The following is a 23054-nucleotide window of genomic DNA, read 5'->3' as shown; positions in this document are numbered from 1 at the left end:
TTCCTCCTCTCTCTCTCTGCCTGCCTCTCTGCCTACTTGTGATCTCTGTCAAATGAATTAATAAAATCTTAAAAAAAAAAAAACAAAAAACACCCTGCATTAAAAAAAAAAAAAAAAAAGAAAGGCCTCTGCAGTTCTTTCATTTAGAGGGCATATCTACTTGTGGTCCTGGCATACTGCTAAAAAGAGATGGGCATACTAGAATTCCTGGGAGGGCAAATAATGAACTTGCTTCAACTCTATCATTCAGTGTTAGAAGTTTGCAAGTAAGACCACTGAAGTCAAATGAGGCACAGAAATATGTATGCCATTCAGTCTTTTTAATGTAATTTTAAGATTTAGGAGGGCCAAAAAAATGGCTCTCTCATTTAATTAAGGAGAAAAATTAATCCTATCCTAGAACTAAGAAAGTTTTAACTAAAAAGCTGTGTATCTAGATTCAGGTTCAGTCAAAGATTCAGATAATAGTTTTAGAATTGTAACCTTTTTATAGATACGCCCACAAAGTAAGAAGCAGAAAGACGTAAGGTCTTAAGTATTATTAAGAATCATCTTAAGATATTTCCCAGCTGGTTCTCAATCTTAAGGCAATGCTTTCAGATTTGTTTTAGACTTAGTAATCCTTTAAATACTCAGATTTGTTTTTAAAATCCTTTGAACTCCAGACTATCCCTTTTGGGTAACTGGTTTGTTGATTCTGAAATGCCTATCATGGGCTGCTCTTTTGATTATAAATCGTACTTTTATTACTGTAGTAACAAAGTCTCTGGGGCCCTAAAAGAGAGCAGATGGGATGATTAACAACAGCAGCTGTTGCATCAATGTCCAGGAAATTACATGCATACCATAAATTTTAAATTTTATATGCCTCAGCTTCCCAATTTTTTAATACCACTCCCTCTACTGCCAACCCCCAACAAAACACAATATATGAAGATAAACTTAGTAAGATACCACTGAAGTCATTAAGTGCCTTTGATGACTTTTAGTTAAATCAATCTTATTACTAGTTTGATTTTGATAAACTATATTAACCATTTTTAGAGTTAATAAATATAACTTTTCTAACCCATTATTAGATTCCATGGGTTACAGTAATTAGTTTACAATGCTCAACTGTTTCACAAGTGTTTCACTGATATTCAAATTTAATATGCACAATAATGGTGGGCGTAAATGCTGTTATTCACATTTTATTGGTGAGGAAACCACACAGAGTAATTAAGTATCTTGCCCAAGTAAAAGAACCTAGGTGGATTTAAATAAGCCTTCAAAGCTGTTGTTCTTATTCTTCAATGTCCTTAAGACACAGAAGCACTGGAATCCCCTATCTTCTCACACTGGCTCACAACTAAAACATTTACTGGAATATAATTTGTATTTAATGGCTTTTAAACAAGAAATTCACAGTTTAACTAGTGAGAAATCTGGGGAGTCTTGGCTTCTTGAAGATTAACATCAGAACAGGCAGCTCAAAAAACGGCTTACAGGTGCCATTTTAGTTTCCCCAGCAACTCAATTTTCCTGGATCAAAATCTAACTAAAAATAATGCTTTCTGTGGTAGAACAAGTTCATTTTGAGTCCTTCCTCCTCCCTTTGGAAATTAAGCAAAGTACTTTGACACAGTCTAATACAAGAGAAGTACCGACGCCTCTGTAAAGTAATCTGATCAAGTCACTGCCTCTTCAACTTCTTTTAGAAATCTCTAGAAAACAACTCTTTGCCCTTTCAGGGCCCTTTTTGGAAAATAAATCCTCATTTGCCTATGTGACTAGTCACTTTCAATGTCAGAGTGTCTAGTTTCAGATATTTGGTCTGAATATCTACCATTCCAGTAGCTATTATTAACAGTGACTCTTCTCCATGACTTATGGGAGAATTACCAAAGGAAAGGACCAAAAATTTGTTTTAAGTGAGATACAGAAAGACTAAATTAATCAGCAAGAGTTATTTCTTAGAATAATAGAGACTTCATTAGACAGTTTAAGCGGTTATATTAGTATCAACAAGTACTTCTTGAGCTGGGATTATGAATTCAATTCCTGAATACAGTACAGGGAAAATTCTAAAGATGTCACCAAAGAGATTTCCTGGAAACTTAACCTCTGACAGAAATGATACCAGCCTCAACCTCTTTCAGACACATGGCGCATAAAGAATTTACAGATGTTTTATTTAGTCACTTACTTACTGAATAGCTACTACAAAATGTATTATCCAAGACCGAATAGTACATAAATTCACAGACCTAGCCCTGTAGAAGTTTTCAAACTGGAACGAACTGTACCAAGTAGTTATGAGTCAGTATTCTTATAAAACAACCCAAAACATCTTCACTGGTTCCAGAACTGATTACTGATTTTCACATTCCACATATAAAGATCAGTTTTTCCCCCAACACCTCTTATTAGAAACCTGGATATTACTAAGGGAAACACCATTTCCTCCTCACGTTTAGAGATTTAATCGCACAGAGGTACTTATGCATTTTAATACATCTCTTTAAAAGGGACAAAGCTTGTCATCTATGTAGTGATTTATCTGGCAGGGCCTTTTTTTCAAGCGACTTCTGGCAGGATTTTACTTAAGAGATCAGAGGGTCTCAGCTTAACGCTTATAAACTAGATCCACAATGGGCCTTTGGTAATTAACGGTAAGTTCTGAGCTAATGAAAGGATTTGTGGGCGGGTCACTGTCCTGAGCGACTCCAGATAAGACTATTTGTCCTAGAAGCAGTAGGGTTCGGGAAAGAAAAGTCTGCATCCCATCTCCTTATCTTGACCTATTAAATCAGGCCGCCAGGAAAAGACCACAAAACCACCCCCTGGGTCCTTGGGGTCAACACACGGCAGGGCCAAATGCCGGCCTGGGCATCTCTTCGCTGTCAGGGACCAGGGTAGAGAAGCCACCACACCCCTCGCTCCTCACCGTCCACCCCAGGGACCTGGGAGTCAGGCCCATAACATCTTAGCACTCATTAAGAGCTCTCAAGCCACGACTACCGTCACCAACGCAGGGTTTCAACGGGCCCATTCTGCCCAGCTTCCTCGACCCTCCCTTAGCCTCTCTTCCCTTTCGGGGCGCCCGCCCGCCCCAAGGGTGGGAACTCACGGCCGCCGCGGCGCCGGTGAAAATATCCTCCCCCTCGGTGTCGCTGTCCCCAGCCTCGGGTTCTGACCCTCCGGCCGTCCCCTCCGACTCCGGCTCCAGGCCGGGGAAAGGCGGAGGGAATCTTTCCGAAGCGCTACATCCACCACCACCCGACGCCATCTTCCTCCACCCGCGGCGGAAGCCGCAACAACAACTTTATAGAGAGATAGCGCCGCGAGCAAAACGTTCCAGATGAACGAGGAGTGGGATCGTCGTGACCAACCCCGCGGGACGCACAGGGCGGGGGTTCAGGGGCGGAGTCTGGACACTGGGGGCGGGGCGGGGCGGCCCCAAACTCTTACCCAACAAATCCGAACCCGACATTCGGACGCTGAGATCTTAACCAAGGGGAAGAGTGGGGCGGAAAAGGAGGAGCTAGCTGGGTAGAGAATGCTCAGATTCCTAAGGCCCTTTGTGTTCTGGATAGCTGTAGCCGACAGCTTTCGTAAGATGTTCGAAATAAAGGAGTTTGAAAACTTCTCTACATGCCACCTACCTCTGCCAAGCACAGTGCTCTTGTTGAGATTCAGTAAATATTTTTGATTGCGGTCTCTCAACAGGCGGCAGTAGTTTCACCATTTATTCTTCCGGCAGCGTTTAGTTAATTCATTCAAGAAATATATATTGAACATCTACTGTGTGCCTGGCACCCTACTATGCGTTTGAAATACAGAAATAAGCTCCTGACCCACTAGACACTTGAGGGAGACAGACGTGTAAATGAACACATTCAATGTGTTCAGTGCTGTAATGTGCTCTGGGAGCTCAGTGAAAGAGGGTATCAGTTATGTTTGGAGATGCAGGGAGGCCTCACAGGAGATGAGACCTAAATGCTCTAAATTTGGTTACAAGGAAGTTAAAGTTATCCTCTTCATTGTTGTGGAGTGGAGTGGAACAGATGGCAGGGAAATTCTTAAACTCTGAACACAATTTTCCTGGGACCCAAACTACTCACCTGTCTGGTGAGCCGAAAATCTAAATCAGCCGGACAATAAGCAAAGGTTTAAAGATAAACGGGATATGTTAGCATAGGGTAATTCTGCACAATGACCCTGACTTTCAATAGAGAAGAGATGACATTTGGTATCAAGTCTGACAAAAGGTTTGTTTCTAATTGCAAATTCTTCAACATCAGGGATTAGTTCCCTCACAGGTCTATGAGCTGTGAGGGCTGGGGCCACCTCCTACCTTTGCATTCTCAGTGCCTATACACCAAGTCTGGCAAAGTAAGTGGCCAATAAAAGTTCGAAGCTTGGAGGGAGGGATGGATAAAACTAACATCATCAACCTTGTTCCTGGCATTCATCACTGGTACGAACATGAGAGGACTTAAGACATTCTTTTTAGGATGAGGATTTCCAGTATGTCACTACTGGATGTCCTGAGCACGAGGAAAGCTCTTTCGTTGTTAGTTGTCTCTGAAGGCGACTGACAGAAATACGCAGCTAGTAGTGAGGTAAGGTGCTGGCCTGAGAGCCTCTGAGGCGAGGAAAATCAAAAAACCCTCCCAGCCCCGCGACGCCTAACCAACCTCAGTAGACTCGCAAGACCTTCCGTTTCACGGCAACGGAAACTCACTTCCGGCGTAACTAGGAAGTAAGAAACTGGCTGGAAGCGGCTACCGCAGAGATATAATAGTAGACTGTCCTTTCATACGCTCCTCCAGCAAAAGAAATCAAGATCTCCTTTCCCCTACCTCTTCAGGATTCATTTTCAGCTTATCGAGGGCGCTGAATGAGGCAAACAGTGGCGGGTAACAGACCGTTACCTACCGGCTCTTACCCGACATAGACTACAAATACCAGAATACATCTCCCTGTTCCATTCGTCCCAGCACGCAATGCGTCTCACGTGCTGGAAGGAATTTTTTTTCTTCTTGTCCCGCCGAAACCGAGCAAAGCATGCTGGGGTTTGTAGTCTCCGCGGGGCCCTTCCCTAGGTCCTCCGCGCTACTCCGCCGGGTCCCGCCTATTTTCTGCTGTCCTGGACCTTTAGGCTGGTCTTGGCCGCTTTGAAGACCAGGAAGTTGATAAATCGCGAGGCCCGCTGCTGAGAGACGGTGGCTCGGGTGGGACAGTCGCCAGGGATGGCGGAGCGTGAGGATGGAGCGGGTGTCCGGGCTGTTCTCCTGGACGCTGAGCAGAGTCCCGTGGCTCACCGGCCTCTTTGAGCGGGGAGCTGCCCGGCAGCCCCGGATCATGGAAGAGAAAGCGCTAGAGGTTTATGGTAATTAATTTTACCCAGGGAAGCGATTGGCGTTGTACGTGGAGATGGGGGTAACGGGGATCTCACCTGAGGGCTGGGGGTACAGACCTCGGTTTTAGCTGGGTCTCGTCCGAAGCTTGGGAAGCCTTTTTTCCGGGTTCCTGAGTCACGCTGGAATGTGGATCTTTCTAGGACCCGGGCTCTTCCTAAACCTGGGGATGCCGAGCCTGGAGGTCTTAAACGCTTCGTTTCCCCTGTCTGCCCCACGCCCTCTTCAAGACTTCTGGGCAGAGCAGGCGTTTAGGGTGCTTGGTTAGGAACCAAACCGGGCTACACTACTTGTCTCCTTCCTTGCGTCTCCTAGCCCCTTGGACACAAATTCCTTCTCCTGCCACCACTCCTGCAGCACTGCTGGGTGACTAACGAGTTGGGGACTGGCCTAAGGTCATAGCCGTTCTCTTGTCCAAAAAAAAAAAAAAAAAAAAAAAGAAGTGGACAAAACGGCCTCCCTGTACCCAGGCTTCGAACTTAGAGTTTCTTATCACAGCCAAACCAGCAGTGCAAAAACGAATACACACACACAGTCACATACATTTTTTCAACCTTCTGGGGCCAGCTTCATTGCACAGATGAGGAAACAAAGGTTCAGAATGGTTAAAACAGCTACCTAGAGGTCACACTGCCAGTAAAGAAACGGCAAAAACCAAGCCCTTGTCTTCTGATTCCAAACTTTCTGCACTTTACACCATTTTACAATTGCCTTATGCCTCCCTGTTTTTGGACTTACGTAGTATTGTTTTTGTAAACTAAGAAGACTGGCTCTAACTACTGTTAAGCTATTCCTGCTGACGGAGAGTGAAAGATCTAACCATAAGAATACAAATAAAATGTGGGCAATGATTATAGGCTGGGAGAAGGAGGTCAGCGTTGAAAAAGATCTTTGGAGCCAATCTAATTTACCTCTCTCTGACTAGAGGCAGGAGTTAAGCCCAGCTAGATGATTATGAGTGGAATGATCTCCACAAAACAGACACATTCCTGTCCTGACTTCTGTCTACAGCATCTCAGGACAGAAGGACACTTGGGGGTACGGCTTTGGAAGAGAGATGATTCTTGTCCTAAAGCTTATATTGAGGGAGACCTGTGTATGTGAAAATACACTATTTTTTGTTTTATGCAGTAGAAAGCCATTGATCTGAATAAGAGATACAGAAATTCAGAAGGAGAGATAGTAATCTCTGAGTGGGGGGATCTGGAAAAACTTTAAGGAAGAGTCACTTGAGTTAGACCTTGAAGTATAAGTAGGCTCTGGATGTATAGAGGATAGAAGGCATACTAAGCAGAGAAAAGGGAGCAAAAGTATGGAGGTGACAAAGTAAAGTAATGTTAGAGAATGGCAGATAGGTGGGGCTTCAGGATAGGGTTAAGGTTAAGGGTGGAAGTGTGGTTAAAAATTATTTTGGATACCAGGTCAGTACTGGATACTGAGGATTTAAATGTATAAAGAGTATCAGTGCAGGGGCACCTGCGTGACTCAGTTGTTTAAGCGTCTGCCTTCAGCTAGGTCATGATCCCAGGGTCCTGGGATCGTTCCCCACATTGGGCTCCTTGCCCAGCATCAGGCTCTTTGCCCAGCAGGCTGCCTGCTTCTCCCATCTTCCTCCGGTCTTCCCCCTACTTGTGCCCTCTCTCTCTCACTCACTCTCTCTCTCTCAAATAAATAAATTCTTAGAAAAAAAAAAATGTCAGTGCAGAGCCATAGAAGAATTTTCATCAGGGGAGTAATGTGAGAAGAGCAACATTGCTCTTTCTAAAGAAATAAATCCAAATCTTTCTAAAGAAATAAATCCAAATCTCTCAAATCAATAGAAAACCAGAGAAGTTTAATAAGGGGTGAGACTTAATTTCAGGGTTAGGTATCATATTAAAGAATATAATGCAGCTTGTATAAATGAGCCTTACAGGGAACATGCCCAGGATGAGGGGCAGCAAATTCCTTTTTAAAGAGCCACGTGTTTGGGGCGCCTGGGTGGCTCAGTGGGTTAAAGCCTCTGGTTTCGGCTCAGGTCATGATCCCAGGGTCCTGGGATGGTGCCCCACATTGGGCTCTCTGCTCAGCAGGGAGCCTGCTTCCCTTCCTCTCTCTCTGTCTGCCTCTCTGCCTACTTATGATCTCTGTCAAATAAATAAACAAAATCTTAAAAAAAAAAAAAAAAGGCCACATTTCCCTGAGCCCCATGATGATAGAGCCTTGTGAAGAGAAAGCTTTGTTCTTTTCTTCCCTGCCTCCATTTTCAAATTCTATGGCTAATCAAGTGGCTAATGAAGCCCAGGAGTGGTCAGGAAGAGAAGGTAGAGCTTGCTGGATTCGTTTTTCCCAGCATTTTTGATTACAGGGGTGCTATCAATTATAGAACAAAACCTTAGGCTTGAGAACATCAAGCCCATCTTGTGTGAATTCCCTCTGCTCTCCTTTTTACCTCACCATTTCTCTATCATTCTATTTTTCTGTATTTTTCTACCCCAGAATAAGAAGGAAATCTTGTCCTCTCCAAGGCCAGCCCAGGCTCCCATATCCTTGGTCTCATTCCCTTCTTATTTTGCCAGTCCCCCGTCCACCCCCTTATACTTTCAGTCTCACTTCCTCTATTTGATCCTTCCTCTTGGGCTATAAAACATACTCAAGTTTCCCTTACTTTTTTTCATTGTTCTAGCTTTGTCTAAACCGCCTATTGGTTCTTTGCCCTTCCCTTCCCTGCCAAAGTCCTAGCACTACATTTTCAGTTCCTTCTCACTTCCCCCTTTTGCCATCTGGCTTCTGCCTTATCTCTTTACTGAAACTGCTTTCTTACAGGTGATCTTCTGGGTGACAAAACCAAAGAAAGACCTTTTTCTGTTCTCTTTATTTGGAATTTTTCTGCTGCATTTAATGTTAACCTCCCCCCACTTCCATCTCTGCTTCTTGCTTTTCTTTCTCCTTCTGATACCTAAATTAGGTGTTTCCCACAGATGTATTCTTGGGTCTCTCCCTTTACATTAGTGGTTTTCAAATTGAGATGCCCATAAGAGCAATCTGAGGACTTTTTTAAAAAAGATTTTATTTATTTGGCAGAGAGAGAGCACAAACAGGGGGAGTGGCAGGCAGAGGGAGAGGGAGAAGCAGGCTCCCTGTAGAGCAGGGGAAGCCTGACATGGGACTCATCCTGGGACTCCAGGATCATGACTGAGCTGAAGGCAGTGGCTTAACTAACTGAGACACCCAGGCACCCCAACTGGAGGAATTTTTTAAAAGTTTTACTGCTCAGCCCATACAAATCAGTTAAATCAGGATATTTGGGGGTAGGGCTTAGACATCAGTTTTTGTTTTGTTTTTAAAGCAATCCTGATGATTCCATTGTTCACCCAAAGTTGAAAACTACTGTTCTGCTCATTCTTTGCGAATCCCTTGGGTTCATCAACCACTCAGGCTTTGGTGCGCTCTCTGTCTTTTTTTTTTTTTTTTAAAGATTTTATTTATTTATTTGACAGACCGAGATCACAAGTAGGCAGAGAGAGAGGCAGGCAGAGAGAGAGGAGGAAGCAGGCTCCCTGCAGAGCAGAGAGCCTGATGCGGGGCTCTATCCCAGGACTCTGGGATCATGACCTGAGCTGAAGGCAGAGGCTTTAACCCACTGAGCCACCCAGGCACCCCTCTCTCTCTCTTTTTAATTAAATTCTTAATTTTAATTAACTAACATACGGCTTATGTTAGTTTCAGGCGTACAGCATGATTTAACAATTCTGTACATTATTCAGTGCTCATCTTGGTAAGTGTACTCTTAAAACTCTTTATCCATTTCACCTGTTCCTCCACCCACCTCCCCTCTGATAACCATCAGTTTGTTCTCTATAGTTAAAAGTCTGTTTCTTGGTTTGTGTGTTTCTTTTTTCCCTTTGTTCATTTGTTTTATTTCTTAAATTCCGCATATAAGTGAGATCATATGGTATTTGTCTTTGACTTATTTTGGTTCGCATTATACTCTCTAGCTCCATTCATGTCCTTGCAAATGGCAAAACTTCATTCTTTTTTTATGGCTGAATAATATTCCATTACATATATCAGATATATTCATAAATTCATCTATCAATGGATACGGGGCTGATTCTATGTCTTGGCTGTTGTGAAAAATGCTGCTACAAACATAGTCATGCATGTACCCCTTTGAAGTAGTGTTTTTGTATTTTGGGGGTAAATACCCAGTAGTGGAATTACTGAATTATAGGGTAGTTCCATTTTTAATTTTTTGAGGAACCTCCATACTGTTTTCCACAGTGGCTGTACCAGTTTGCGTTCCCACCAGTAGTGCACAGGGTTCCTTTTTCTCCACATCCTTGCCAACATTTGTTTCTTGTGTTTTTGATTTTAGCCATTCTGACAGGTGTGAGCTGATATCTCATTGTGGTTCTATTTGCATTTCCCTGATGACCAGTGATGTTGAGCATCTTTTCATGTGTCTGTTTAACCTTGGTGCTCTCTTAACCCTTACGTCACAGTTCAGTGTTTGCTGGAATGTCCCACTGAGTTGCCCCTTAAGCACCTCAAAATCAATATGTATAAAATTGAACCCACTTCTCCCAGCCTCTACCCAACTTTCTTCCTGTGTTCTCCAGTTTTTCTTTTTTCATTCTGTCAGTGTTCTCCCAGACGGAGTTAAAATCTGAGTCATCTTCCTTTTTCCCTTTCCTCGTCTTCTACATATCAACAATCGTCAAATTCTGTTGATTCTGCTGCTGAGATTACTTCTCCTTCTGTCCCCTCCTCTCCATTACTATTGTCATGTGCCTGTTTTGGGCTCAGCATTTTCAGCTGGCCCTGCTCTTCCTCCTGAGTCTACCAGCTAGTGGATGAGTTCCTTGCTGACAGTGTAATGCTGGCTCTGTTCCTCTCTTGTTCAGAACATCTTGAGGATTCCCTATTGCCTATGCTTAACTGTAAAAGATCCTTGATGGTCTGGCCCAAACTCTTACATACTCACTTATGCTGGGTTCCAGGCAGACTAAACATTTTTTTTTTTAAAGATTTTATTTATTTATTTGACAGAGATCACAAGTAGGCAGAGATGCAGGCAGAGAGAGAGAGAGAGAGAGAGAGAGAGAAGCAGACTCCCTGCTGAGCAGAGAGCCTGATGTGGGACTCGATTCCAGTACCCTGAGATCATGACCTGACCCGAAGGCAGTGGCTTAACCCACTGAGCCACCCAGGCACCCCAGCATTTTTTTTTTAAAGATTTTATTTATTTATTTGACAAACAGAGATCACAAGTAGGCAGAGAAGCAGGCAGAGAGAGAGGAGGAAGCAGGCTCCCCACTGAGCAGAGAGCCCGATGCAGGGCTCGATCCCAGGACCCTGAGATCATGACCTGAGCTGAAGGCAGAGGCTTTAACCCACTGAGCCACCCAGGAGCCCCATTAATAAAAAATTTTTTAAAAGTAATCTCTACACCCAACGTGGGCCAAGATCTAGAGTTGCATGCATTGCTGACTAAGCCAGCCAAGTGCCCTAAACTTCTTTTCCTTTCCTTTCCTTCACCTTCAGTATCAAATATTGATATTTTTAAAGACTTGATTTAGATTCGATTTTCATAAATCCTGATATCCCAAGCTACAAGTTATTTCTTTCTCTGGAGCTTCTATGATACTCTTCTTTTATTTTTTACTTTTTTTTTTTTAAGATTTTATTTATTTATTTGACAGAGATCACAAGTAGGCAGAGAGGCAGGCAGAGAGAGGTGGGGGGAAGCAGGCTCCTTGCCGAGGAGAGAGCCCAATGCGGGGCTTGATCCTCAGGACCCTGAGGACCTGAGTTCCTCAAAAAATTAAAAATGGAACTATCCTATAATTCAGTAATTCCACTACTGGGTATTTACCCCAAAAACACAATACCTGGGCCGAAGGCAGAGGCGTAACCCACTGAGCCATCCAGGCGCCCCACTCTCCTCCTTTTTTATTCTCTCTGCAGTGTTGGATCCAAGAAACAAGTTATGATCCACTAAGAATCTAAGAAAACAGTTTTCTCAAAAGGAAACTGGTTGTGGAAACTGCTGTGAGAAATCTGGGCAGATACTGTTAATATTTGGTTAAAGAAAAAGAAAGAAGTCCATGTTTAGATTAGGACTGGCAAAGTCATCCTTATTTAGCATATTCATGTTTTAACATAATACCTTGTCTCTGATGATTCTTTAGATTTGATTCGAACTATCCGGGACCCAGAGAAGCCCAATACTTTAGAAGAACTGGAAGTGGTAACGGAAAGTAGTGTGGAGGTTCAGGAGAGAAACGAAGACGACTATTTGGTTATTATCAGGTTCACGCCAACAGTACCTCACTGCTCTTTGGCAACCCTTATTGGTAAGGTTTTATATACAAATATATTTTTAATTCTAAATTATTTTACTGTTATTGACCCCAAATAACAATTGGTGTCATGTATCACACTTTGTAGTTCACAGAGTCTTTTCAGATGTGTGTCTTCTGTAGCCCTCACAGCCTGTGAGAGAATTTTCCAGATGAGGAACCCGAGACTCAGAGAGTTTAAGTGACTTGCTCAGAATCATATAGCCAGGAAATGATGAAGCTGAGGCTCAGACCCAGGTCCCCTGACTCCAGACGTGAGATCTCCTTAGTTATACCATGCTGCTTGTCTTCCCTATGCGTGCCTACAGTTAAGAGAGTGGGTGTGGGCCAGTCCTCTCCTCAGTTCTGGAGATTGCAGTGGGTGCTGTCAGCCTAACCCTGCTGTCATCACCTTCCTCTCCTTTGCTGCTCTGTTGGCTTCAGTGCAATATGGGCATCAGTCCTAGTGGGAGAGTTCTTTTTTTTTTTGTTTTTATTTTTTAAAGTATTTTTGATGTAGTTTTCTATTTGAGAGGCAGTGTTCCTAATACTTTGGAGTAGTTAGCAGTAAGATATACAAGAGATGTCTTTGAATATATACTACTTTGTTATAGAGAAGATAAAGGAGGGGTGCCTGGGTGGCTCACTCAGTTAAGTGTCAACTCTTAATTTCTGCTCAGGTCCTGTTCTCAGGGTCACGGGATAGAGCCCTGCTCGGGCTCCGCACTGGGTATGGAGCCTGCTAAAGATTCTCTTTCTGCCTCTCCCTCTGCCCCTCTCCCCACCCACTGTCTAAAAACATAAATAAAAATATAGAAGATAAAAGAAGTTTATTTCAAACCAAATGTTCATCAGTAGGGGAATGCTGAAGTAATCATTGATGATATTTATTAACAATGGAATGCTGTACAGCTGTGGAAAAGGTCTCCATGTACTGGTATGGAAAGATCTTTGTGACATACTGTTAAGAAATAAAAACAAGTGTAATATTGCTATATTTGTGTAAAAAAGGGCAAAAACAGAAATTTGTATTTGATTGTGTATACATGAAGAATGCATAAGAAATGACTAGCTGTGAAGGGCAGTGTGGTAGAAACGGCAGGATGGGGACAGGATGGGGTAAGACTTTACTATATACTTTTTTATATTTTCAAGTCTTTGAACTATGCGAATATATTATCTATTTAAAAATAGATACATTTATAAAAATGATTGAAAAGATAAATGTTTTATTTTTACTTCCATTGTTGTGATTTCTGTTTTTCTCTTCTCACTTGATGATCTGGGATTCCTATTCGTGATTTCCAGCATATAGGCCGTATCTTAAGGGACTAAAGGGTCCACGAATCCATAGATAATATTGTGGTTATTTATTTATTTATTTATTTTTAAGATTTATTTATTTATCAGAGAGAGAGAGAGAGAACATGAGCCAGGGGAGGGACGGAGGGAGAGAGAATCCTCAAGCAGAGTCCCCGCTGAGCATGGAGCCCAAGGCAGGGCTGGATCCCAGGACCGTGAGATCATGACCTGAGCCAAAATCAAGAGTCAGCCATTTAACCTACTGAGCCACCCCGGCGCCTTGATAATACTGTGGTTATTAATATTCCATATTGGAAAAAGCATTTTTGAATGCGTACTTATTTTTTTGTCATTGCACAGTTTCTGAATCAACAGATAACAAGTGCTGCTGCTCTCTTGATGGGAAGGGGAGTATCTTAAAATATTTTAATATATAAGAGTTCTTAAAAAGAGGGTCTGTTCCTGTAAGAGCCTTTAGCAAATTGAGTTTTCAAAAAGTAACATTTATTTTGTGCTTTTTCTTTTTTTTTTTTTTTTTACACATTACAAAAGTAATGTGTTTCTTGGCAATAATTTGGAAACTCCACAAAAGCATAAAGAATGAAGTAAAAATCAGCTGTCATCAAAGAATGTGTGCTCTGGTCTAAAATTCCAGCTCTTTGGGGTACCAGTGGGGTCCCAGTGAGTTTGGGTGGCTCAGTGGCTTAAAGCCTCTGCCTTGGGCTCAGGTCATGATCCCAGGATCTTGGGATCGAGCCCCGCATTGGGCTCTCTGCTCAGTGGGGAACCTGCTTCCCCCACTCCTTGCCTGCCTCTCTATATGCTTGTGATCTCTGTCTGTCAAATAAATAAATAAAATTTTTAGAAAAATAAAAATAAAAAAATAAAATTCCAGCCTGTCAGGTCTGCCACTTTGTGGCCTTAGGCAAATTACTTAACCTTTCTGAGCCTCAGTTTTCTCATCTGTAAAGTAGAGATAATAAGAGTATCAAGAGTTATAAAGGTTAGATAATAGAAAGCATGAAATAGATAAGGAATATTTTTTATTCTTTATTAAATATTAGTTTTTAATTACATAGCCATAGAAATTTGTGCTAATCACATCAGTATATCATAATTTTTATAACCATTTATACCACTTCTCGACTTTTACAATTATAAATAATACTATGATGAATGACTTTATACATAAATATTTTCATATATCTCTAGTTTTTGCCTCAGGATAAATTCCTTTCATTGGAATTATTGGGTCATATGGTATAAGTAATTTTAAGCCTCTGGGTACATATTAGTAAGTCCTTATGAAAAAATTTCTGCTCTTTGACCCAGGAATTAAGGAAATAATTCCATTAAAGAAAAGAGTAACATGTACAGAATGTTTATAGTAAATTTATAATCATAAAGCCTGGAAGAAACTCTAGTATCTATTAATAAGGAAATGGCACCAACATAATGGGATTTCTTGTTTCTTTTGAAAATGATAAATATGATCGGGCGCCTGGGTGGCTGAGTGGGTTAAAGCCTCTGCCTTCAGCTCAAGTCATGATCTCAGATTCCTTGGATCGAGCCCTACATTGGGCTCTCCGCTCAGCAGGGAGCCTGCTTCCCTCTCTCTACCTGCCTGCCTCTCTGCCTACTTGTGATCTCTGTCTGTCAAATAAATAAATAAATAAAATCTTAAAAAAAAAAAAGAAAATGATAAATATGATCAAGGAATCAAAGTATCTGTTTGGGAAATGTATGAAAAAACTGGAATGCTAAGTTGCATTTGCATTCTAATTGTAATTATCAAAAAGCATGTTTGTATGGACAAAGATTGAGAAAACCCACGAAATAAAAGTAACTCTAAAGGCACCAAGATCCAGTTATGGTAACTACTTCAGATCTGTCCACTCCTTGAACAAAGTGTTGTCAGGTTTTTTGGGCCCCTTTTAATATGAGTTTCAGTTAAGACCCTTGGCTTTTTAGAAGTGAGTATACTAGTGTAGTAACCGTGTTCAGTCAACGTGATTAGAAAACTCAATGAAGATAGCCCTCTTTCTGGCATCTGGGAGGCATTTCCTATCAGCATGTAGTGTGAACCAGCGGAAGGCACCTGGATATGCATTCCAGCCCGACTACTTAGCTCATCACCTACTTAGAGTTATCCTGGTAAGTAATTGCAAAGACAAGGAAGACGCAAAGGAAATGAGTGGGTAAGGCAGAGAAACTAGCTGATAGCCATTTGTGTTGACTTAGTCCGGACAAGAATAGCTGAAGGCAGGTGTGGTCCAATATGAATGGCATAGGATTTGGAGTCAGAAGGTCTATATTTAGCTCCCAGCTCTCTGCTGTTCAGACAAATCATTTATCATGGTTCCTGGTTGTAAAATGAAAATGATACGATAGTAATAGCTAATATTTATTAAATTCTTTTTATGTACCAAGTCGTATTTTAGGCACATTGCATAATAATTTATTTACCCCTTGTAACAACCCTATATGTAGGGGTACTATTATAATATTTACTTTACAGATGGGGAAGCTGAAGCTCAGGAGAGGTTAAGTAACTTGCCTAGGCCCCCATAGCTTGTATATAGTAGACTGCTTTTGAACCCAGACTATCTATCTCTAACACTGTACTGCCTCTCTTGAGGATATTAATGGTCAAGAAAGTGCTTTGTGAATTGTGAAATGGTTGTTATATACTATGTGGCTAAAACACCTACCAGCAGTGAGTAGAACACATGAGGAGGCTCAGATGATACACAGGTAACAAATTAAAGAGACAGTGTGGGGGGGCAGAGGGAAGAGAAGAGCCCTCCAGATATGTTTTAAGGCAGATCTTCTAAAGGGGGACCCTCTTACAGAAACTATATATTGTCTTTAGAGTTCTCTAATATTTATTATGGAATTACTGTGTTTTAGACTCTAAGTGCTTTGAAACACTTCCTGTGCATAAGAACAGTTTGATTTATCTTTTTGTGTCTAGGGGTGTAGATTTAGATACAAATTCCTTCCTTTTTTTGAGGTGGGAGAGAAGTGGAACATGGACACACTGAGGGTCTGTTCTAAGCTGAGTTTTAATTTCTCTTATAAGTCTCAACTGGGGGAGATATATATATATATAATATATATATATATATAATATATATATATATATATATATGACTTGGCATTGGGTGATAAACTGAAGTTCAGAGGATCTTGTTTTAGGGAACTCTATTTGTATATTGCAGGCATAGAAGATTCCAAATTTGAGAAGATCCTTGTGGTCCTTATAAGAGGCTCTTATTTGGTTTTACATTTTTACATGATCTGGCCTGTTCTGAGTGTTCAGTAAAGTCAAATGAGTGAATTGACCTTTGCTTGAAGGTAAATTGATGTAATAGAAAGGGCATAGGCTTTGCAGTGGTCTTGGGTTTTAGTCTCAGCTACCACTTTACTAGCTAAGTGACTTGGGCAAATTACATTGTGACCTTAGTTTCATAATTTGTAGAATGGGTTTGGTAATACCGTGGCTCACTGGATTAGTTGAGGAATATGTAAGACTGTATATATTAAAGTTGCTAGCATGGTGCCTGATTCAAAGGAGACCTACACTGGATTGAGCCAAAGCTGTTTCCAGCTACTGTTTTGTATGGAGACACCTACATACAGCTGTATACTTTTTCAGGAATTGATAAGAGAAGAGATAATTAGGGCCTTTCCTTTTTTCCCTCTACAGGGCTGTGCTTAAGAGTAAAACTTCAGCGGTGTTTACCGTTTAAACATAAGGTAAGGAAGATTTTGTTGTTTTATAACAGGTTTATTGAGATTTAATTCACATTTTACACAACTCCCCTGTTTAAAGTGTACAGTTTAATGTTTTTTTGTCTATCCACTGAAATGTGCAACCATCACTACTATCACTTTTTTTTTTTTTAAAGATTTTATTTATTTGAGAGAGTGTGAGCAATCATTAATAGGGGGTGGGCAGAGGGAGAGGGAAAAGGAGAGTCCTTGCTGAGGAAGTCCAACTCAGGCCTCAATTCCAGGACCCTGGGATCATGACCTGAGCTGAGGGCAGCCGCTTAACCAACTGAGCCACCCAGCTGCCCCAGTTTTAAGACATTCTCATCACTTCAGTAAGAAACCCCATAACCATTTCCTGAAACCTTCCTCCATCCCCAGGCAACCACTGATCTCCTTTGGATTCTATAGATTTGCTTATTCTGAATGTTTAATTTATTTTTTTTTAAATTTTTTTTTTTTAAGATTTTATTTATTTATTTGACAGAGAGAAATCACAAGTAGATGGAGAGGCAGGCAGAGAGAGAGAGAGAGGGAAGCAGGCTCCCCGCAGAGCAGAGAGCCCGATGCGGGACTCGATCCCAGGACCCCGAGATCATGACCCGAGCTGAAGGCAGTGGCCCCACCCACCGAGCCACCCAGGCGCCCTGAATGTTTAATTTAAATGGAATCATACAGTTTGTGGTCTTTTAGACTGGCCTCTTTCGCTTAAAATATTATTTTCAGAATTCATCCATGTCCTAGCATGTGTCAGTCTTTCTTCCCTTTTTACTGCCTTATATGATTCCATTGTATGGATATACCATGGTTTGTTTATCTACTGACTACTGGATGGACATTTGGGTTGTTTCCACTTCTTGTCTATTATGAATAATGCTGCTATGAACATTCATGTACAGGTTTTCACTTGGGGATATGTTTCATCTTCCCTCCACCTAGGAGGGGAATTGCTATGTCTTTTGCTAACTAGATTTAACTTTTGAGGCATTGCTAGACTGTTTTCCATAGCTGCTTTACCATTTTACATTCCCACCGACAGTGTATGAGGGTTCTTACACTTCTGTATTAATATTATCTTTTTCATTATAGCCATTCTAGCAGGTTGGAAGTGATAACTTATGGTTTTGATTGCCATTTCCCTGGTGCTAACAATGTTGAACATATTTTCATGTGAAAAAGTTTAAAAGCAAGGAAGAACCACTAAGAAAGGGCCACAAGTAACCTTTCAGATTTAGTCTTCTATGCCTGCAAGGTACCAAGCCCACTGTGTGGTCTCCCTGAAGTATAGTTAGTTCATACAGGAATAACAGGGTAAATGCCTGACTTTTCCCCTTTATTTACCATTTTTCAGAGTTGAGTCATGCGTAATTTTAAACCAAAGTAAATGAATATGGAGTGATTTTATACCTGTTCCTTTGTTTTCTGGAATAAGAGTTAGTATTATGCCTCTAGCCACTAGAGGAATTCATACGGTATTTTTTGCAGGGGTGGAGCAGAGGGAGAGAAAGAATCTTTTTTTTTTTAGATTTTATTTATTTATTTGACAAACAGAGATCTCAAGTAGGGGGAGAGGCAGGCAGAGAGAGAGAGAGAGAGAGAGAGGAGGAAGCAGGCACCCTACTGAGCAGAGGCCCGATGCGGGGCTGGAGCCCAAGATCCCAGGATCATGACCTAAACCTAAGGCAGAGGCTTTAACCCACTGAGCCACCCAGGTGCCCTGAGCGAAAGAATCATAAGCAGGCTCCATAATAGCAAGGAGCCCGGCGTTGAGCTGAATCTCACAGTCCTGAGACCATGACCTGGGCTGAACTCAAGAGCTGGGGAGCCACCCAGGTGCCCCAAGGTGTTTTGTTTTTTTAAAAAGTCTATTCTATATGATCTCTAGGGTCTCTTTTAGCCATAATAAAGTAAGATTTTTTTTTCCACTCTTGAAAGTAGCAAAATAATTGTATAAGAATTAGTTCATACACTCCAGTGTTCTCTGGGGAGTAGACATGCCTTTATCATATAGCATGCTTTATTTGTCACAGGATTTTGTGGGTTTGTCTCAGAAGGTCTAGTTCTTGGAAGTTAGCTAATCTGGGGGAATGAAGCAGGGCCAGGAGGTTTAGCTTAACCAATATTATACTTGAAATTAAATTTAGCAAGATAATAGTTTAATGAGAAATAGAGGATACTGAAAACCATATTGTGATCCCATTTTTGTAAAATAAGCAAAGAAAAGAAACTTACAACTTTGGGGTGTATAAAATCTGTATTCCATTATGTAGGTATGGAGAAAAATATGGAAGAAACTACACTAGATTATTAGTATGGCTTTTCTTGGTGCTTGGGGCAGAGAGGAAGTTTAGATATTTTAGGTACTGATTTGGGAGGAAGAGATAGAGTGTAGAGTAGAGAGATCCATTCCATGAGTAAAATATGTATGAGATCTCATTTGTGTAAACTTTTATTTGTGTGTATTCATTAAAGAAGGTGATTAATGGGAATACCCCCTGCAGGCCTTCCGTGGGTGACCAAAATTAAAAATTTACTAATTTCAGGATGCCTGGGTGGCTCAGTCGGTTAAGTGTCTACCTTCAGCTCAGGCAGTGATCCCAGGGTCCTGGCCTGCTTCTCCTCTGTCTCTCTCTGTCTCTGTCTCTCTCTCTCTCTGTGTCTCTCATGAACAAATGAATAAAATCTTAAAAAAAAAAAGAATTACTAATTTCAGTCCCTGTTTTGGAGGGATTTGTCACTAAGTCATTAGTGTTAAGAAAACTATTTGGGCTTTCATTCCTAGACTCTTTAGTCTACTGTGCATTCCACTTTACTTGTCATCTTAGAGTGTTCTAAGTATTTTGGTTTTAATATTTTTTTTCTTCCTAGTTGGAAATCTACATTTCTGAAGGAACCCACTCAACAGAGGAAGACAGTAAGTCAATCTTGACCCATTAAAAAACAACTTCAGATAGTACTTCACTTTGGATACTGGTATTCATCTATCCAAGTATCTTTGGGTCATTTGCAAAAAAGTGAAGAATTAGTTATTAGCTCTTCTATGAGGTGGGGAAGCATAGGTTTTTCAAGAAAATAATTTTTCAGTAGGACTCTAAGTGAACCAGAGGCAGGCCCTGTGAGTATTGGCTGGTTTTGACGAGTAGCTGCACCTCTCTAAAAGATATCCAGCTTTAGGGACCTTGACTTACAAACTCTAAAGAGGGCTTGATTTTTTTCTTTGGTGCAGGATAGAGAGCTATGTACTTGAAATTGAAATTGAAGATCTAGAAAAGAATATGGACATTTCTCTTTTGAACTCTTATGTTGAGAGTGCTTTTAGCAAATTATAGACAGATAATATGGGCCAATACCTTTATTATATCAAGAGCCATGCAAACTCATTAAAAAATAAAACACGCAGTAGATTAACAGAGATGGACAGAAAATTCACAGAATAACTAATAGATAAACATGGGGAAATGTCCTCTCACTATTTATCAATATATGATAAAATTATAAAATATGCAAATTGATAAAATATGCAAATTATTATAATAATGAGCTGTTTTTCACCTACTGTTTTATATGTGTGTATGTTTGTTTTTATTAATAGTACTAGTTGTTTTTTGCAAACTGATAACTCATGTATTGTTGGTAAAAAATGTTGGGAAGTAATTCAGTGATAAGAATTAAACCATAAAAAAATATTCAGACCCCTTGATCTAATAATGCCACTTTTAAGAATCTTTCCAAAAAGAAGTCTATATATATAAGGGTGCTCCATGTAGCATAGTCTTCATAATTAATTTAGAAGGCTTGAGATTTTGGCTGTGTTAAATAACCCTGTAGTTTCGAAAAATAGGCTTAACAGGGGAAAATAACAGTTTTCAAAATTGTATCTACTCTTTGCTCTATATGGGAATAGTGTATATGGACAAAGACTAGAAAGAAAGAAATGAAAATAGTTGTGTTAGAGTAGTAAGGATTTAGGGGGTATTTTTCCTCTGTAAGTCTCCCTTCTAGAACTTACAAAAAGTGAGCCAGCTTTAAATTATCAAGGAGTTCAATTTTGTTTAAAGGGCTAATGAAATTTTTGTCTGTCACTATATGTTGACACAGTCCCTCTGCTAACTTTTGTCTGTGTTTTGCAGTCAACAAGCAGATAAATGACAAAGAGCGGGTGGCAGCTGCAATGGAAAACCCCAACTTACGGGAAATTGTGGAACAGTGTGTTCTGGAACCCGACTAATATCTGTTTTAAGAGCCACTTACCTTTAATTGTTTGATGTATTTGTTTAAATTCTTTGTAAAATGCAAAAGACTCATGTTTAATACATAGGTGATTTGTACCTCAAGGCATTTTTTTTAACGGATGATTTGCAAGCAAGATATAATTATAAGCAGTACCTAGTTTGTTCAGTGGATAACATTCTCAGGATTTGTAACACTTAAATGATCAGACAGAAAAATATTTTCTAGTGATTATGTGTCAGATGACTTGCAATTTTTTGACGCCTCTTCTGATACACCTACTTTTCATGTCAAATATTTACTGTGCCCAGATGTATTCAATTTAAATCATTACTGTAGAATAAATAAAATAGACATGATTCTTGTAATGATGTACCTTAGAATGTTTACGTTGAATTGTAAATCTTAGGTAAATGTCAACTCTAAAAGGTATCTACATAATAATCAGAAATCTGAGAACCAGGAAGAACGCTTAAAAGCTGGCGTAGGCTCTGCCTTGCTTCAGGGAGAGTCCTGGACCCATCTGTAGATAAGGATTGAATGTGGAGCAGGCCAGATAATATACATAATTTTGAAGATCTAGAAATCCCCTAAAGAAGTTTGGGTTAAACCAAACTAAATTTATGGTTTCTTCTTTATTTGAACTTTGTTCATTTGGGGGCTGATTATCATTTGAGATATAACAGGTTGTGGAAGGCGGCCTCCGAGTGTTCCCCAATGATCTTCCGTTCCTGGTCTCCATGCCCCTATATAGTTTCCTTCCAGATTGAATCAGAGCTGGTAGGTGTGGCTACTCAAGAGTCAGAGGGGACAGTGTGTGACTTCTGAGGCTGATCATAACAGGTGTTGTTGCATTCATCTTGATTTCTTGAATCTCTCACTCTGTGGGCATCCGGCTACCATGTCATGAGAACACACGAGCAACTCTGTGGAGAATTCCACAAGGGAGGAATTCAGGCCTTGCACCAACAACCAGCACCAATTTACAAACCATGTGAGTGAACCGTATTAGAAGTGATACTGCAGCCTCAGTCAAGCTGATATCTTGACTGGAACTCCACAAGACCCTGAGCCAGAACTGTCTAGCTAAGCCCCCCAAATTCCTGACCCAGAGAAGCTGTGAGCAATAATAAATGTTTATTGTTTATACCACTAAGTTTGGGGGTAATTTGTTATATAGCATTAAGTAACGAATAGGTTATTAGAATGGAATTCTTCTGCCTCAAATTTAATTGAGGATACAAAGGGGAAAATGGGAGAACTTCTTCCTTGGCTCTTGAACCCCTTTATCCACTTCGAGAGTATATGTTTTGAAAGAACAGTGGTTTTTATAAGAAGATTAATGAAGAGGTTTTTTTGGATGAAACTGTTGCCGTGTTGAGTTCCAGCCCCCATTTTGGTGGAGGAGTAGGGAAGGGACAACTTCTACCACTGCCTGCTGAGGGGAATTCCAAGGGGACAACTTAGAGAGTTTGGAAATGTATTCCTTGCAGTTGGGGGAATCCAGTAAACTGGTGCTTGACTCGGGCCCGAGGAAGAAGGTGAAAGTGGACTGAAGGCTGGATCAAAGGCAGGCTGATTTCCTGCCTGGGAAGTCTAGAGTTCAAGAGAGGGGCAAAGTCAATGACTCTGATGACAGAGCCCTCAGGACAAGGTATGCATGACTGTTTCTCATGGACTGTGATTTGGGGTCGTATTTGACATTGTCCAATTGGCCATCAGCAGAGATGAGGAGACCTCCACAGAAAGGGTCTGAACATGTCCTGCCTGGTGCCCAGGAACTGAGGAGAGAGGACAGCAAGTGAACAGCAAAGTGGGGGCAGATGCATTTGCCAGGGTCAAGGGGTGCAGCAGGACCCTCTGGTAAGCTCATGAAGGTACCAACCCAAGAGAGAGAGCCAGCCCTAATCTCCAGGCAGGCCCAGAGAGCACAAAGTCAACCAGCTAAGTAAGAACTCTCCTATCTGGAATGTTCCCTTATCAGCCTCTAAGGCAGTGGTAGACTAACTAGCAAGCAGGG

General features: G+C 41.0%; 2 protein-coding genes across 5 annotated transcripts in view; one reads left to right on the top strand and one right to left on the bottom strand.

Annotated features, from left to right (window-relative positions):
- The window catches only part of SNX1 (sorting nexin 1), a 35662-nt gene extending 30590 nt beyond the window's left edge, over positions 1-5072 (bottom strand). Inside the window, exon 1 of one of the 3 annotated variants that reach the window (XM_032342821.1) lies at positions 4934-5072. In XM_032342821.1, coding sequence (XP_032198712.1) covers positions 4934-4963 — 30 coding nt within the window. In that variant the 5' untranslated portion in view covers positions 4964-5072. Of the gene's footprint in view, positions 1-3112; positions 3378-4847; positions 4878-4933 lie in introns of those variants that run through there. The other 2 variants (XM_032342820.1, XM_032342819.1) reach the window with 2 other exon arrangements.
- A 3-nt stretch (positions 5073-5075) lies between these two features.
- Positions 5076-21828, top strand: CIAO2A (cytosolic iron-sulfur assembly component 2A). Of its 2 annotated transcripts, XM_032342828.1 has the most exons (5): positions 5077-5377; positions 11579-11743; positions 16740-16789; positions 19673-19718; positions 20935-21828. In XM_032342828.1, the coding sequence occupies exons 1-5, from the start codon at positions 5254-5256 to the stop codon at positions 21030-21032; spliced, it is 483 nt and encodes a 160-aa protein (XP_032198719.1). In that variant the 5' UTR covers positions 5077-5253; the 3' UTR covers positions 21033-21828. The 2 variants fall into 2 exon arrangements, with proteins under 2 accessions (XP_032198720.1, XP_032198719.1); XM_032342829.1 differs by lacking the exon at positions 16740-16789 and having other exon boundaries at positions 5076-5377; positions 20935-20989.
- The last annotated feature ends 1226 nt before the right edge of the window (positions 21829-23054 follow it).

Source organism: Mustela erminea, chromosome 5, assembly GCF_009829155.1.
Source record: "Mustela erminea isolate mMusErm1 chromosome 5, mMusErm1.Pri, whole genome shotgun sequence".
In the NCBI taxonomy this organism is placed as follows: Eukaryota; Metazoa; Chordata; class Mammalia; order Carnivora; family Mustelidae; genus Mustela; species Mustela erminea.
This window is presented reverse-complemented; position numbering and strand designations above follow the sequence as displayed.